This window comes from Rhipicephalus microplus, chromosome 2 (assembly GCF_043290135.1).
Source record: "Rhipicephalus microplus isolate Deutch F79 chromosome 2, USDA_Rmic, whole genome shotgun sequence".
Taxonomy (NCBI): domain Eukaryota; kingdom Metazoa; phylum Arthropoda; class Arachnida; order Ixodida; family Ixodidae; genus Rhipicephalus; species Rhipicephalus microplus.
In genome coordinates this window covers 291215534-291232709 of record NC_134701.1, presented here as the reverse complement: position 1 = coordinate 291232709, position 17176 = coordinate 291215534, and the positions used below count along the sequence as shown (strand labels likewise).

The following is a 17176-nucleotide window of genomic DNA, read 5'->3' as shown; positions in this document are numbered from 1 at the left end:
TTATTTTCATTAGAAGAAGTGGAAACAACGGTGAGCAGGAGCAGGATTTGGCTTTCGGCAAATGCAAGTAATAGCCTGTAAAATATGTTACAACTTGAAATTTGCTATACATAGAGTATTTATGTAGGTATAGCAAGCTTTGAACTTTAAAAAATGGATCGATGTGAGGGTAAAATCCTCATTTAACCTTGAAGTGGGGCTTTGCGGCAGTGCAGAGTTTTTCTGTACAGTTGAACCTGCCTATAACGAACCGCTTTATAATGGATTCCTCAATATAACGAAGTTCTTGGATTCCCTGCCATTACACCATAGAAGCATGTATACTTGCGACCTCTGTGTAACAATGTAACAGTTAGAGACAACCTTGATATTATGAATTTCTGCCATGGACAATCTAGAAATTTTGCCCCGGATTTTGTCATTTTGGCACGAGCATGCATCTTCCACAGTTGCTCCGCTGTCGATGAAGCTCGAAGCGGCGGCGGCGTTCTCGTGGCCCCAGCGACTTCCAGACGAGAGCGAGCGCTCGTTATTGGGAGCGAGTGTGCGCGAGGCGGGCAGGTGGGCCTGCGCCCCACAAGCCAGCATTCTTCGCAGATGTGCCCTCTTCCTCTGGACCAAAAGAAAAAATACTTTTGCATTGGCACTGTCATCACAGCAGAATACCTCACGCTTTGAGTTAGCGTCACATGTGCGGGTCCGCACTAGATAAAGAGGGCGTTTTACCGAATAGTTTTGAATAATTTTATGCGTTGTCTATGTCATTCGCTCTTCATTTTTTGCCCCGTATGCCTGCATGGTGTGGCCCCCGAATACATTCAGCTTGCTTTCCTTTTTTTTTCTCTTAATGCGGACAATTGTGTGATCACTACCGAGAAGGTGTTAGATTAGGCGCTGATGGAATATCTGAGATTGTGGCGACAATGATAAATCTTCAGAGGTTGACTCGTCGTGCGTTTGAGCCGCAAGTTCGAGGGACCGTAGTCTTCGCGATAAGCCGATTAGCTGGTGCAACAACACGACAGCGCGTTGAGTGCAACGAAATGAATGCGAGAGCAACAAATTGTCATGCTACACGATGTAAGGCTGGCAGCCAACTCTTTTGGATCCAAATTTCGGGAACTCCTACAAAACGCTGGTGTAAGCAATTATGGCTGCTCCAGGAAGAAGAGGCTAGAGTGCTCATGAGCTCCTCAACTTAATGTGCATTGCAATTAAAAAAAATAAACAAGGCAACGAACACAAACTGTACCCTGAACTACAAACATTTGCCTGTTCACTCATAAATACAGTCAACTGATGATACTTTACCAACTACCGAACTATGGTGAACTGCCAAGCTAATGGGAAAACTAGTTGTTTTTGTTATGTCATTTTGTTTCTTCAGAGTAGACAGGGACCATCAAAATTGCTGATTGAAGTGAATAGCTCTTGCATAGCTGCCATAACTGTTTGATTTAGTTGGCAGTTTGACGTGACATAATGTTATATAATTCATGTAATGAAATGATTGACATGTTAACAATTGCATGGCTTGCTTGCCATATATAAAATATGGATGGCATAAGGAAGAAAAGGATGATGCAGTCATTCCTCCTTTGCCTATGTCATTCATCACACAAGTGGCATAATATAGCGTACATGCGATGACACATCACAAAACACTGTAGGCCAAATGTCTGCAAGTGAAGTCTAACTTTATCATAATGGGTATGCATGCATCAGATCAAGAAAATTAAGTCCAGCCAAAAATGAATGAACAGAGGAAATTGAGAAGACAGAAAAACAGCTAGACTACCAACACAGTTGGTAGTTTAGCTGCTTTCCTGTCTTTTTGGTTTTCTGCGTACGCTCATTTTTGGCTGGATATATCTTTCTTGATTCGATGCACCAACTAGCCCAACAACAAGTGTTATTAGAACATGTATGAGACATGCGCTGATTAAAGACATCTCATGGCCTGAGGGGCATGGCATGGCATGTTATGAACAGCACAACTTGTGTTATTTATGGCATACTGTGAATGACATATATGAAAGGAGATCGTTGCGGACATTTTTGTAGGATTCCTCAGGATGTGTGAACTCGTATAAGTGCCAAAAAATTGCAGCATATCCACAGAGTGAATCATGAAAAGTGGGGCGAAGCAGGCGCATAGCCAAAAATTTAGAGGGGGGGCACCACCTTGATATTGGGAAGGGCACCCCGTTACAAGGGCCATTTTTTGCTCTCTATGCCATGTCAAAAAAAATTTCGGGCGGGGGGGGGGGGCACGTGCTTGGTGTGACATCCCCTGGCTAGGCCCCCGGGGCAAAGCGTCCATCCGTCCGTACATCTGTCTGTCCGTGCATCCGTCCGTGCATTCGTCCATTCATCTGTGCACCTGTTCGTGCTTCTATTTATACTTCCGTCCGTTTGTACGTTCACCTGTGTGTCTATCCGCCTGTCTGTCCGTCCATCTGTTCGTCTGTCCGCTCCTATCACACTAGAGCACACATCAGATGAACGGACGCCTCGCCCCACTCATCATCATTCACTCTGTGGATATGCTGGCTACTCAGGACAGAAGGACGACTGACCAGATGATGCTGTAAGGAGCTTCACCCCTAATATGTCACATGCATGCAATGGCATGTATCATGTTTACTCATATAAAACCAGCACAGCTTGGACAGCTGGCAAGTGTTAAGGAATGGTGTCTGCTACATAGTGGTGGACTCTAGATAGTGTCGACCTCCTGGGTTCTTTTTCATTAAGGGCACTGACATGGCCCAGTACACAGGCTTCTAGTGTTTACTAGAAGCCTTCATCAAAATGCCACTGCCATGGGTGGGATCAAACGTTTGCCTTTTTTTTTCACCTGTCCGAGAATTCAGTCCGTGCTTTTGCCATTCTTGTAGTAACCTAAGTGGTTTTGTCGAAACAGGTTTTCTCAGTGCCTTACTGTCGGACTGAGCTGTGGTTTTCTTAACCCTGCTTTTTTCAGCCAAGTGCTTTCGGTGTAAGGCCAACATTTGGTGCAGCCACCACATCTGCACCTTCCGGCTTTGGATTTGGCAGCACAGCCAACACAGGGACATCATTGTTTGGGGCCAAGCAGCCATCCCAGTTTTCCTTTGGGGCAACCACGCCAGCGTTTGGGGCAACCAATACAACAGGCTTTGGTATGTTATAAGTACTTCATCAGTGTACGTTTTAGTGCATGCAAAGAAAGGACAGAAATGTGCAAGGAAACGAGAATTGTCTAACGAGCTTTGATTGCTAGGAGATGAAAAGCATAGAGCAACTTAGTGTGCACTGCCTTTCCTGAAGCTTTGAAGAAAGTGACATCAGATTTCAAACTCTAGATGTGGTGTTGATTGAATTGCTTGATATGCATGTTTTTTTTTTTTTTAGTGTAGTATGAATGGCGCCTATTACATAGAATTTCTATTTCAAGTGCCAAGAGCTAAATGCTTAAAGGCCAACTCCGGCAATTTTTCGAGGTCAATGAATCTCAGTGAAATTTGCTGGGTACGTTCCTTTGCACATTACTGTCATTTATGCCAAATTACGGGCTTGAGAAATGCTCCGATTCTTTGCAAAGGAATCTTAAAGATTGCCTCAAAATGGCTCACCAGGCTTGCCAGAATTATTGGCAACACTGTCTGTGTGTCATCATGTTTGGCAAGTCAGCGGAAGTGACGCTGCCGATGGAATCGCAAACTTTGGCGGTTGCAGTGTTTACTGTGCTCACCACAAGGCGATGGCGGTGGTGTTCGGGGCTGTTTTTCCTTCCTCCGTGGTGTTTTGTTGGTGCTTTGCTGGTTTGGTGTGCGATTTTCTGTTCCCTGTGGATGGGTGCTCGATGGGTGGTAGTTGGTGTCGTGTTGTGGGCTGCACAAACCACTCACACAAGACACAGTGTGTTTGCTATCACGGCTTTCCACGTGACAGTGCCCTCCGTAAGAAGTGGATCAATGCCATCAGGTAGGACAACTGGTTAGAGCGCAAAACGGCATGCGCGTGTTCCGATCATTTCTCGCCGTAGTCTTACCAGGAAAGCATTCACTTTAGTAATCCCAGCGCAATAAGAATTAGTCGGCAACAAACATTCTCGTCAGTGCGCGTTGGTCTGCAGTCGCCACAAGTTCACCTGTGTAGCAATTTCATGCTTCTTCATGTAATAACAAAACAGTGACTAATCATCCACAGGTAAGACTTACCCTTCGTCGTGATATTGCAACACCAGTTGCTCGGCTTCCTCAGCGACTGACCGTTGTGGCGGTGGGTGGAACATAAAAATTACAGCATATCCACGGAGTGAGTGATGATGAGTGTGGTGAGGCGTTCGTCCGTTCGTTCTTTCTTCCGTTCACCCATGCATCTGTCCATGCGTTTGTTTGTCCATCCATCCGTCCGTCCGTTCGTCCATCCATCTAGTAAACACTCCAAGTGCCGCCGTCTCGCATATTTTTATCATATATTCATCATATACAAGTACCGCCATCCAGTGGACAATGCAAGAACTAAATCAGAGGTGGCTACCTACTACTACTACTACTACTACTACTACTACTACTACTACTACTACTACTACTACTACTACTACTACTACTACTACTACTACTACTACTGCTTCTTGTATGTTTATCAGGGATGAGACTCATGGTTTAGGAACTTGACCCTCATCATTCATCTTTTACTATATAGAAGCAAATAATTTCAATACTAACAGAAAAATTGTTGACTGCGTGCACTACTTTGCTGTCACGTGACAGGGCAGCTGGTATAATTTAAGTTTCTGCCACCAGTTGGTGCCATAGGCTATTATCGCGATCTTAAATAAAAATATAACTGCACTGTGTCTTCAGTTCCACATTTGTTTAGTTTTTGAGTTTTTTCACATTTTGTGCTGAAACTGGATATAACGAAAACCTGTTTGTAATGAGCTTTTTCAAGAATTTGCCACTTTCATTATATCCACTGTTGATTGTACTGTAAAATGTAAAGTATTTTGCAACTACTAATGCATGGTACAGTTGACTCTCGTTAATTCGAACTCAAAGGGGCCTCTGAATTTGTTCAAAACATTAAGAAGTTTGAATTATCAGAAGTTCTAAGATAAATGACTATAGTTAAGGGGACGCCACACATTATGATTAGGCATTGATTTTATCACATTCAAAAAATTTTCAAGTCTTCCTAACTGCAAGCAGTAACAGAAAGCAGAGGTGTAAAGCCCACAAGTTTATTGGCAATTTACTGTGGATCAGACCTTCTAAAGCAATCATGAATTGCCAACGGCTTCATTGCGCTAGGTATGTCCCTTCAGCCCAAAGCTCTCTATACCAGTTGAGAAGCATCACACCTTACCATGGCTATGCGTGTGTTTCATTTCAAACATTCGTTTACTTGTAAAGCCTTTTTGCTTGAAGTTCTCAGTTGCTCATTTTTCATTTTTAGACTGTTATGATTATATAAGTGCACAACTTTTTTAAATAGTAGTGGGAAAGTAGCATATATTTCCTGGCATGAACCTGCAAAAAGTATGAATTAACTGAATGGTGTAGTTTGAATTAAGGGGCTTTTATATACATTGAAAGAATAGAGGGTCACCCAAAAAATAGAATTTTATTTGAATTAATCGAAAGTGTGAATTATGAAAGTTTGAATTATCGCGAGTCTACTGTAATTTCAGGAGGCTTTATTTACAACAGGAACATCGACTGGCAGCCTCTTTGGTGCAACCAAGACGACGCCATCCTTTGGCACTGGCAGCACTCCTGCGTTTGGCAGCACGGGCTTTGGCAGCACTCCTGCGTTTGGCACAGCTGGAACAAATACTACAGGGGGACTGTTTGGTTCAACCACTGCGGCAAAGCCCACAGGCTTCAACTTCGGAGGCACGACTACTACTACACCTTTCACAGGTGCGTTAAAGTCGCCAGCGATGCTTCATACCACAGAAGCGGCATAATGGAATAGACAGGTCTTTTTTCTTCCAAAAGAAAACAAATTTGGCTAGTTGGTTCATGATTATATATGCATGAAATGGGTCAAATGCAGTGTTCTTTGTTCTTTTGTGTTGTCTCATTTTGTGTTGTAGTTTCTTGCACATATTTCACCAAGCTGTGTTCTATGTTGAATTTGTAAGCTGTCTTTTCTGCTGGAATGACAAAGCAAGTCGTTCCAAGTGCATATACTTCTATCAGAGTTGATCCACTGATTTCAGTTTTCTTTAGACACTGACATGCCAATACAGTCAACTGCCGATTCGTCCCGCAAAATCATACGAAAAGTCAGTCGTAAAAAATGAGCTCATGCTTTTTATTTCACCCAAGTACAGATTGCCACTCATTCACTTCTGGATGTCCTGGCTGCTGACAGCTTCATTTTCGCCAGAATAGGTTTTGCCAACGATGTTGTGGCACTGCTTAAATCGGTGAAGCCACCCGGTGTTGTCGGTGAAGTCATTGCACCGAGTGCAGCAGCAAACCATTTGGCTTTGGCAATCAGCATCGGGTCATCCACCCGAATGTTCTTCGCGTGAACTTCTAAAAATCAGGCATAGAGTGCGTTTTCTACATTCTCGTGGGCAGAAGCGCACACATGACAGGCTCCCGACGTTTGCTGCTCCACCGCCTTTGCCTTGATTATCTGCCTTGTTTTTCAACAAGGTACTCGGAGTGCTCCGTGGTATCTTGAAGTCGTCTGCGACGGTCTAACATTGCTCACCCGCCTCAACATGCTGAATAGCCTTCAATTTCGTCGTTAAGTTGAGGGCCTTGCGCTTCTTGACACTGGCCATAGCTACACGAGAAGTCCACAACTCAAGTGTTCGCAGCGGCTTTGCACACCACGCACGTAAAAAAAGAAATGCTGCACATGCGGTGTTACGTAGGCGCCACGACAGCGGAAGCAACAAAGTGTTTGCGAAGTGATTCCACCTACGAGGGCAACAGCAAAAAGCGCGAGTTTTGGTTCGATGAGGAAAACTAGCAAAACGGCAAAAAATAAAGAAATAAAAGAAAAGGCGAAAGAAGGAGAGTGTCGGCTTCTGCTCTCCAAACTGACGGGTACACGGAGGAGAAAGCGGAGAGAAAGAGAAATGGAAAGTTAGAGATTGTGCAGTCTGAGCCCTCTCGCCTTTACCTTTTTTCGAGTGTTCGGGTTTTGGCGGAGGCGTGGTGTCGCGCGAGGTCGCTGGGCGCTGTTTGCGCCAAAACGCGCCTTTTAACTCGCGCGCAATGCCGCGCTGCTGCGGGGAATACGGGGGGTGGGGGGGTTGTGTGTGTGTGAGTACTGAAGCGCATCCTTAGCTTGCGCGGCGTTCGATATATCCGAAGGTGGGTAAAAGTGCCGTTTGATATAAACGTGGGAATTTCTATAATTTTACAAAGGAAATTCAAGGGGATATCTTGCGACTTTGAAATACCCGAAAGTTCGATATATGTGGGTTCAATATAACTGTGTTCGATTATACCACTTCTTTTTATGCAGCAAAATCGGTTGGTTTGTATCGTCCCTATAAGAAAATAACACGGGGTTGGGATTAGACTTAAAAACTTTCATTTCAGTAAAAGAAAAATTACATAGATTAAGCTTTCTGTGAACTAACTTATAGTTTTCAATCATGTATGTTTTTCTGCCGATTTTTCTTGTACAACCTGAGGGCACCACAAACATCTCGACCTTCTTGAAGTGGAATAATCACCAAGTTCGGAGTTTTATTTTAGACCCTATGCGTAACACACAGCAAAAAAAAAAAAAAAGTTGGGAATAGTATGCTCTATGGAGAGTTTGTAGTATATTCTACACATGCATTTTATCAATAATCATCTTCCCTAGAAAAAATTCTGGAAAAAACATTACATCTACTCAATTTTACCTGTGCGTCAAGAAGTGAAAGTAACTGTTCTGTAATAAAGGCACAATGCTAAAATAATGCAAAAAAGCGGGTGTTGAAAGAATGCGTAAAACGCTCGATTTGGGAAGAATTTTCTTTTCGTACCTCGTTTCCTACCGTTTCGTAAATTTCAGATTTTGTTTAGTTGCGCAAAAATTTTTTTCCACATGATACATTTTGGGAGGATACATTTTGGGAGAATGCCTTACAGCTAGTGCCTATACATGTGCAGTTTTCTCTCACCTATCGTATAGAAATCGATTTTTGGCGAGCACCTCGGCTGGGACAGCTGGTGTGGAATTACCCCATTACCAGTGCTCTTGTTAAGAGGTTGAAATGTAGAGGTACAATGACCTTTAAAAACTGTGGTTGCAATAATAGTGTTTGTTGTGTGATATTTGTGCATGTATTCAAATTTCAGGAGTGTGCCTTACGTTTTTAAATTTTTTTTATTTTAGGCTTCGGCCAAACAGGTGTCGGGACTGGTTCTACTTTTGGCAGTACTGTACCAACCATGGGAAGGCAAGTCAGCATTTTCCCGATTACAAAATGTACATGTTATTCACGTTGAAGTCCTGTAGACTTCTACTACATATTTACTTAAATCTAGGCCGTTTTTTTTTTTCCTTTTTTAACGAGGTGCGAAAGTTAGTTTGAAAAAGGGTCAGCTTTGGTTCAAGTACAGTAATACAGTCGAGCCCGCTTATAACGAACCTGAGCGTGACGCGGCATCCGTTCACTGTATCCTGAAGTTCGTAGTAAATGAAACACAGCTTTTAAAAGAAGTTGCGAGTGAAAACACAAACTTTTTTTTCCCCAAAAAGTTCGTGGTGCATGTGTTTCGAAGAACAAAAGCGACAAGGGCGGTCTCGAGTACGTTTAAAACGGTAGGGTGCTCGTTCGCTGAGGCCCGTGGCATAAGCTGCATGATGTACTGGCTCCAAAGTTTCGTCGTTCTCGCAATCCAATTCCTCCAAATCGCTCTCGCTACATACTTCATTCACAATGCCCAATCCGTGTACGTTCCGCAGAGTCGGCATCATCATCTGCCGTAATTAAACCATCGCAACAGATGTCCCACCCACTCTCCCAGGTCGGAGTCGACGCGCGCCCACAAATCGCCGCCGCAGTTCGGAAGCTTCAGGCTCGGCATCGGGCTCGACGTCGACGAAGTAGTCCTCGCGAAAACAGTTTCGCACGCATGTAGCCGTCACCATCACCCACAAAAAATTCACCATCTCCACAGCTGAATACAGGGACGCCAGAAGTGGCAAGTTAGCTGCCAGGTGGTCAACAGCTATGAGCAAGCACTCCGCAACACGGCACCCAACGCGGGGATTACGCTCACGCCAAGCGGTCACACTTTCGACGTTTTGTTGAGCGGCAGGAAAAAGCGTGCTAGTCCTCCCGTCAACCATCATGAACACACACGCACACCAAGAGCGAGCAAGTCGGGCACACGCGACACGCATGCCAGAACGCGTGGGACAGCTCTGGGCCCGTATCCAGTCAGAAAACAAAACTAATTAGAGCCAGCGTGGCAAGCGTCGCGGAGCGGTGGAGACGGGCGAAGGGGTTGTTATCAAAAGAGGAGAGCAGACTTGCGAGAGAAGGGCAAGGAGTTGCGATAAAGAGAGGGGAGGATGCGGCGGGAGGGCTACCTTGAAAACCAAAACACACGGGAAAGAGGCAGGTTGGGTAGCTTGCTTGAAAGGTCCGCAAAACTCGCACGTAGAAAAACTTGGAAAGAGTGCATGGCCGCCTGAATCGGTGCGCGCGGCGGTGTTCGAAGAATCGGCGGCCATGGTCAAAAAATCATTTCGTTGCGCCGACGGGTTTGCTTGGCCTCACTAACTTCGATATTTCGCGATTCGTTCCGTGCAAATTAACAGCCGTTCTCGCGTTTCCACACGCGCGCGGAAGGCATGCCGAGTTGAGTATGAAGTGGGCGAGAACAAGTTCTAAACACGAAACGAATCGCAAATTATCAGAGTCGGTGGAATAGCGTACGCGCGTGCACTAGACGCAGACTATCAGATACAGTCGGTGGCCGACGATGTTGGCAAATGGTCTGGTCACTCCAGGCCGGCGACTCCAGCGACAGTACCAGAGATTAAAAATAAGGTACATGGCCGACTGGTCTTCGAAAGATCGGTGGCAGTGTGAAAACACGGGCCTCGTCTGGCGATGCGGGGTGCTCAGAGTAGCAGGGGGACAAAGGACGGAGGGGTGCGTAACAAAAAGCGGTCGGGGAGAGCGGCAACTAGAGGGGCGCGGAAGCAGGGTCGGCGTTTAACAATAAGAATGTATAAGCACCTCGCCGATGCCTGGTCAGTGGTCGAAATTGGTTCCCGGGAAGTCGGCAGACCGCTGACTCCGTTCGCTGTAACCGATCAGCGGCGCTCAGAGACACTTGTAAGTGCGATTTTGTGCCATTGAACCAATGTATATCTTCACGGTCACGCGAATATTGTTTGTTTTAGGCTAGAGTTCGTTTTAAGTGGGGCCGTTATATGTGGGCTCGACTGTACCTCGTTAATTCGAACTAGTGTATCGAAAAATCAGCCAATTCAAAAATTTTCGCAGCACCTTATATTTTTTTATACATCACATGTAAATTTTTTTCCTTTATCTCAAAGTATTTTGGTGTCGGATTGCTGATAACTCGAAATATTGACTGGTAGTGGAACGAAAATTCCACTACCAGACCATTTCAGAAAATTCGTGCGATGCTGGCACACCTGAAGTTAGTTGATTTTATTTCTTATTTAGCCGTGCCCATCACAACGTCGATGCTTTCGGCAAACGTGAAGTCTCGGTCCAGCGACATATCAACTCTGTCATGCAACTCTGTGGCGCGTCATGTGACACATGCACTGAGCTGGTAGGCCCTGTGCCGACGCTTGGCGCAGTTTGTCTCGTTCGCTCTGTGCAGTGCGCATTATTATTTTTAGGTGGGATGTCCGTTCATCTGCGCAAACCACGCAGTACAGGTTTTTCGCTGACTGTGAGTGCAGTGCTCGTTATTTTCCCTGAGGTGTGACTTTCGTTCATCTGTGCAAACTGAGCGGTACAGATTTTTCACTGACTGGGAAGAGCGGCAACTTAGCGTAAGTGCGGCAACCATGGCATCAAAGCACTGCAAGTCGCTAACACTGAAAAAAAAAAAAAGGTTGCCCTAATTAAGGGGAGAAGCGGGTCTTGGGAGACCGAAAATTTCTAAAAAGTAAGATTTTTTTTGAAAATGCTATATTTGAATTTTCACACTGTCGCTGTATAATCTCGCTCGTTAATTTTCACACGTTCTAGATTGGTAATTTAGCCAAGAGTAGTTTATGCGACATTAGTGAGCTGAATTTTTGGCGATGGACACGTGAAAAACGGGCTTTTTCAGCACTGCGGTGTTGCCGTTCTACGCTTGCTACAGCAGCCGTCTTGGTCGCATTCGAAAGAACTGCCCTTTTTCTTTCATATCCTGCTGCGCTTGTTTCCGTCCACTCAGTATGCATGCCATGAATCCTCATGAAAAAAAAAAGCCCCATCGCGTGAGCCTATTGGTGTGGTGAGCACACGTGACTAAATCGCGCCTTCCGATTTGCCGGGCCTCCCGAGCTGTCTGCTGCGTGGGGCAGCGGAGCGCACGCGAAGCGGCGAGTGTATGCCCCTTTGAACTCGTCTGCTTCCTGAACTCACGTGAGCTGGCGAGAAATTAGAGCAAGCATCTCTGTATAGTATCCAGGTTCGATGGTATACTGGTACGGCGCTGAACGAGCTCGACAAAGCCGCCGGGACAGTGCGGTAGGCCTACACTCACGGCCGCTTTTTCCCGAGCTGTCTGCTGCGTTCAGCAGTAGAGCGCACGTGAAGCGTCGAGTGTATCTCGCTCAGATGTCATTGTTCTCGTCGGCTTCCTGAACCCGCTCGAGCTAGCGAGAAATTGGTGCAAGCGTTTCTCAAGTCTGCACACTCAGGCACGCCGCCGAACCAGCCCGCCGAAGCGCGCTGCAGCCACCGGGCCAGAGCGTTAGGCCTACGCTCTAGGCCACGTTTTGAACCTGGCTTGAACCTTTCATCATGCTTCTGCTGAACCTGTATTGCAAGTTCCACACCACTCACAAGTTTGGAAAAAAGCGCAAGAAATTTACGGCAAAAAGAGATAATGGCGCGGGTATATCCAATGCGCACCTAGTACAGGACGGTGCGGTGACGGAACACGATCCGTCGAATGAAACGCCGACATCTCCGCCTGTTTCCCTGGCCGCCTCGGACGACGTCGGCGATAGGCAGCGCATAAGGAAAGACACAACCTTTTTGATGAGCGCCGATCGTGCGCAACAGCAGAAAGTGAGTGCTGATAAACAAGCTTCTTGAAAGAACGGCTAAATGCCGGACATGCAGTGGGACCATTTCTATTGAAAAAGGTGAGCGTGAATATGGACTTGCGATGAAGCTGTTGTCTGAGTGCCGCAACTGTGGACTTGTTGGCAGTGAGTGGAGCTCTGGGAGTGTACCCAATCAGGCTAAATGCGCTGCATTTGAAGTCAATATCCGTGCGTCTGGTGCCGTGCAAAGCACAGGGAATGGCCAGGCAGCCCCTAAAGCCATCTTCTCTGTAATGGGAATTTCTCACAGTGTCTTTTTGTGGTGTACTCACGGTGTAGGTAGGGCCAGCCGGCTGAAAAGAAGAGGCCGTGGAAGTGGACATGTTGTTGTGTTCTATCCCCGCTGTCGGTGAGCACAACCGTCGACCATACCGAAGCTCCAGGGGTGATCGGTAGAGCAGGAGGACGTGGGAATTGAAGCACACTCCATCATTTATAAGATGACAACGAGTACGACAGTAGGCAGATTTCTATGCAGTCGCACGAGACACAAGCAGCGCAGTCCGCGAGCCTAACGATGATGATGATTACAATTGTTTAGGCTGTACAGATGAAGACGATCAGTGCTCAATAAATATGCGTGCGTGTGTGTGTGTGCGTGCGCGTGTGTGTGTGTGTGTGTGTGTGCGCGTGTGTGTGTGTGTGTGTGTGTGTGTGTGTGTGTGTGTGTGTGTGTGTGTGTGTGTGTGTGTGTGTGTGTGTGTGTGTGTGTGTGTGTGTGTGTGTGTGTGTGTGTGTGTGTGTGTGTGTGTGTGTGTGTGTGTGTGTGTGTGTGTGTGTGTGTGTGTGTGTGTGTGTGTGTGTGTGTGTGTGTGTGTGTGTGTGTGTGTGTGTGTGTGTGTGTGTGTGTGTGTGTGTGTGTGTGTGTGTGTGTGTGTGTGTGTGTGTGTGTGTGTGTGTGTGTGTCGGACCGATAGGCCCTTATCTGTGGCACTCAAGATGGAAGCAGGGCAAAGAGAGCAAATACACATTGCACATGCGTGAGACGAGCGTCAGCATCCAAAAAAGCCACAGGGGGCGGAAAAGTGGCGGCCAGATAACAAGGGGTGCGCAACGAGCGCCGGGGCTTTTCGGAGGCAGGCGAGGGATAGGATGCGGCATCGGTCGCGCTAGGCGCAAGGAGTATTTCCTCCGTGCGTGCTACTGAGGCGAGGCCTCGCCGCTTTTGGGTGCGTTGGCTATAAGGCGAGTCGATAGCCCGTATTTTACGGCGAGTTCCGTGTGAGTTTTATTTCTTTCTGTTTATTTCGTGCTGGCTTTCCTACGGTCGTTTCACTGCGTATGTTTGATTGAACGCCAGTTTGCGGGGATTGTTCCCTCCGGGTTTTTTGGTCATCCTGTGTGCGTTAGTGGAGTTATGAGCCGGTCCGTAAGGCTGTTCGTGATTATTTTGAGTCGCGCATCAAAGGCGGTTCTTGTTCTCAGAGCTCATGGCTGGACCCCTGCACCCCTGCGAATTTTGGCTCACTGACCCCCCCCCCCCCCTGAGCGAAGTGTGTGTATATATATATATATATATATATATATATATATATATACATATATTGAGAGAGAGAAAGAGAGATTGCTAATTCAGCATTGATTACTTACTAAATATCACTGGAACAATGCGTTTCCGAGAAATTCAAAAAAAAAAAAAAAGAATTACCAATAATGCCCGAACCCAGAAATGTGTTCCAAAACTACCTGGCATTCTTTGCTAAGGCACGTTGCCGGGCTAGTTGGTTGGGATTCATCATTTTCGCTGGTATAGCGCACCACGACAAGGACACACACAAAGGAGAGATTCACACACACACAGCGCTAACTTGCAACTAATCTGCAACCTGGCATTGCTCCAAACCTGCTCCAAAAGAGCATTTCTGCTCCCTGAGCTGCTCCAAATGGCTGAAGCCCACTTCCAGCCCTGTAGTATATGGTGTATATAAATAGCTTGCCGTTAACAATCTTGAAAACGTACATTTTGTGGTCTAGTGGTTAGTGTCGCGTGCTGGAATCAAGAGGTCGCTTGTTTGAAGCCCCCGCAACAGAACCTTTTTGTTGTTGTTTTTTTTTGCAATATGTTAGTATATGTTTTACAACTTCGTTTCTGTGACGGAAATGTGTCAGTGGAGCCGTGCTTAAGCCCGGAATAAAACACTTTTGTGTTAGAAAATGTTTCATGTCAACTGTGCTGTGCTATCTTTATGAACGATCCCTGTTGCTAAGCCTAAGTGCCAATGTGGTCAGTTATTGGCACTTGTATAACACTTGTGAACTCCTGCCAATGGCAGATTCAAGGGGTGATGATGGCAGGTGGGGGTAAGCTAAAGGGTTGGTCACACCTACCTTTTTACTAAATGCTGGAACACATGATGTTTCGATGCCTGTCGGTTCCTGAAACTATGCTATGCTCACCTTGTCACTAATGCTTCACTGCAATGTTCATGTTACATGTTGTGGTAAAGCCAGCGTATGATGGTATTTTATGGGAGCAGCCCTATTTCTGGCAGCTCTCCACTCTTTGTTGTTCATGTCTCCTTTTTGATTGGATCAGCAATTTTCATTTGCACACTAACTAGAACACTCACTAAAAAGTTCTGGGCTTGAACTAGTGGTACAAGGCTGGAACAACCAGCGGTGCTATTGGTTGACCTAACCAAGATTTGCTTATGCAGTTGAACCCCATATGAAAGAGATGCACCGGAGAGCAATCATAGTCCCTTACATGAAGTGTCTCTTATAAACAGCGTAATACATATGCAGTCTCTTATCGACAGCCATTTCAATGTAGGCACACCAATGTCTCTTTCATACCCATTTGTCTAATACATCAGTGTCTCTTATAAAGGGATTTGACTTTAGTGCCAAGCTTTTTCTGGAGGTGTTAAATTTCTGCTAGTATTGTGCCAAGTTCGGCTTGACTTCACCATTTTTCTCTGGTTTCAGTCGGTTCCCCATACTACGCACGTGTCTTGTGGTTTTAGCCGGAACATGGCAGTGACCAGTTGCGTAATATTACGTGATTTTAGCCACCTGACCAGTACATTAGGTAATGTTATGTGACCTTTGTCCCATGAGTAGTTACATGATATTAATTTGTCATGTTACTGGATGTTATGGGGCGTTACGAAATCGGTCGTGGGACTCTATTTCAGATGTTTCCTTCAGCTTTGTGAAGGTTATTGGACTCTTTAGCCATTAGGAAGGACGAATATATCGTGCACATGTACAGTTGCTGACTGTTTATTCGGACTTGACGGGAACCGCCGATATGTCTGAATAATCGGGAATCCGAAAAAACAGATTCACTGGAAAAAAGCACATTCATAGGCCCTATCGCCCGAAAAAACTCTCTGTCTGCACACATGCATGCTTCCGAGACGATTTGCTTAGAAATAGAAAATTCCCGAGCCACTTCAGACTGAGGTCGGCCGCCTTCTACCTCGCGAATTATGTCCGCTTTCTTCGCCATCGTGAGCGTCTTGTAACTCCCACGTTGGCCGCGTTTTTTCACTCCCGACGGTGCAGCAACGGGTGGCGTCGGAGCCATTTCAGCAACCCACGAAACTTTGCAAGAGCGCGAGAACACAGAGAACAAGACGAACCAGGCCTAGCCGTTGACTGACAGCGCTGACACACCAAACGCCACAGCGAACAGACTCCGTAGGGGGCTTGGCCGCTCGACTGGCTAAAACAACAACAAAAAAGAAAACGCGTCGCCACACATAGCCTTCGAGATTGGCAATGGCGATTTCTGCGCGCATTTCGACACTGACCCGACGTCCATGCATAACTAGTGCAGCATATCAGTGCTGGCAACTTAGCAAACGTATTGTTAACGTCGTTGTCAGCGTGTAATGGCGTACGGCACCGCATCCGGTCAGTCAAACGGACTCCGAATAATCGAATGGCGTACAGTGGTGCATTCGAATTTTCAGTCATGAGTTTACATTAGGATCAATGGAGCGAGTGGCGGTGCCACGAAGATGTCCGAATAAACGGGCATGTCCGAATTTTCGGCGTCCGAATAAACGGTCGGCGACTGCGTTCATTCACGTTGCGTCTCCCCGGTGTCTGCTCGCATGCGTAATGTGAATAAACATCAATGCGAAAATAAGAAAAAAGGCTGCGCCCATCAGCCAGGTGCCCTAGCTTCGAATTTATCAAGTCATCGTGTGCTGTGTGACCTGTAGGTTACAAATTGATGCTTGTATTTGCCTTACTATAATGTGCTGATCATTTGATGGTGGTGTATTTGCGACTATATTGCACTACATCCAAGAACCATTACCGAATTCCCGGCACGTAAGGCTTAGCAGGCGAGTCTAAACAAACGCTTCATCTTGCAAATGCAGTGAAATCTTGGTATAACGAACTTCAGGGGACCGTGGAAATTTGTTTGTTATTTTGAAGGGTCGTCGTAGTGAAAGCTAGAAAATTCTTATTTTTCACTGACCAAAACAACTTTCCTTTACAGCGGTGGATCCTTGAACTCGTTTTTCTCGAGAAAAACAAAAAACAAATGCACGAGTAAACACCAAAAAATGCACGTTTACTTTAAAGAAGTCTGTAATTTTTTTTTTGACGCGAGCAGCACGAACTTTGCAGCGCGAAGGCCTCCAGCTCATCCACATTCCTGTGGTGTGGTTCGGTTCTTTGGTCAGAACAGCCTGCTTTTTGCCTTCCAGTTGCCGAAGAATATCCATTGTTTCGCTTATCAAAAACTGCTTCCGCTTCTTCGTCACAAGCAGAGGTGAACTCATTTGTAGTATCACCACAGCGCGAACGCATACTTGCTTCGCGGACGCCATAAGTAATGTCTGAAAAGAGATGAACACAGCTGGAAAAAAAGGCCTCCAAAGAAAAACTCGAAGCGTCACGGCCGTCATCGCCTCTTTCGAAAGAAGAAAAAAGTGCTAAAAAA

At 46.0% G+C, this 17176-nt stretch overlaps 1 protein-coding gene across 4 annotated transcripts in view; it reads left to right on the top strand.

The window, feature by feature from the left end:
* Nup98-96 (nuclear pore complex protein Nup98-96) overlaps positions 1 to 17176 on the top strand; it is a 263228-nt gene that overhangs the window by 76075 nt on the left and 169977 nt on the right. For all 4 annotated transcript variants that reach the window (XR_005110629.2, XM_075882251.1, XM_075882250.1 and 1 more), the window contains 3 exons: positions 2987 to 3164; positions 5700 to 5912; positions 8347 to 8410. Coding sequence is in view for 3 of the 4 variants with exons in the window: in XM_075882251.1 (XP_075738366.1) it covers positions 2987 to 3164; positions 5700 to 5912; positions 8347 to 8410 (455 nt within the window). In the remaining variant the exon portion in view is untranslated. The remainder of the gene's footprint in view (positions 1 to 2986; positions 3165 to 5699; positions 5913 to 8346; positions 8411 to 17176) is intronic.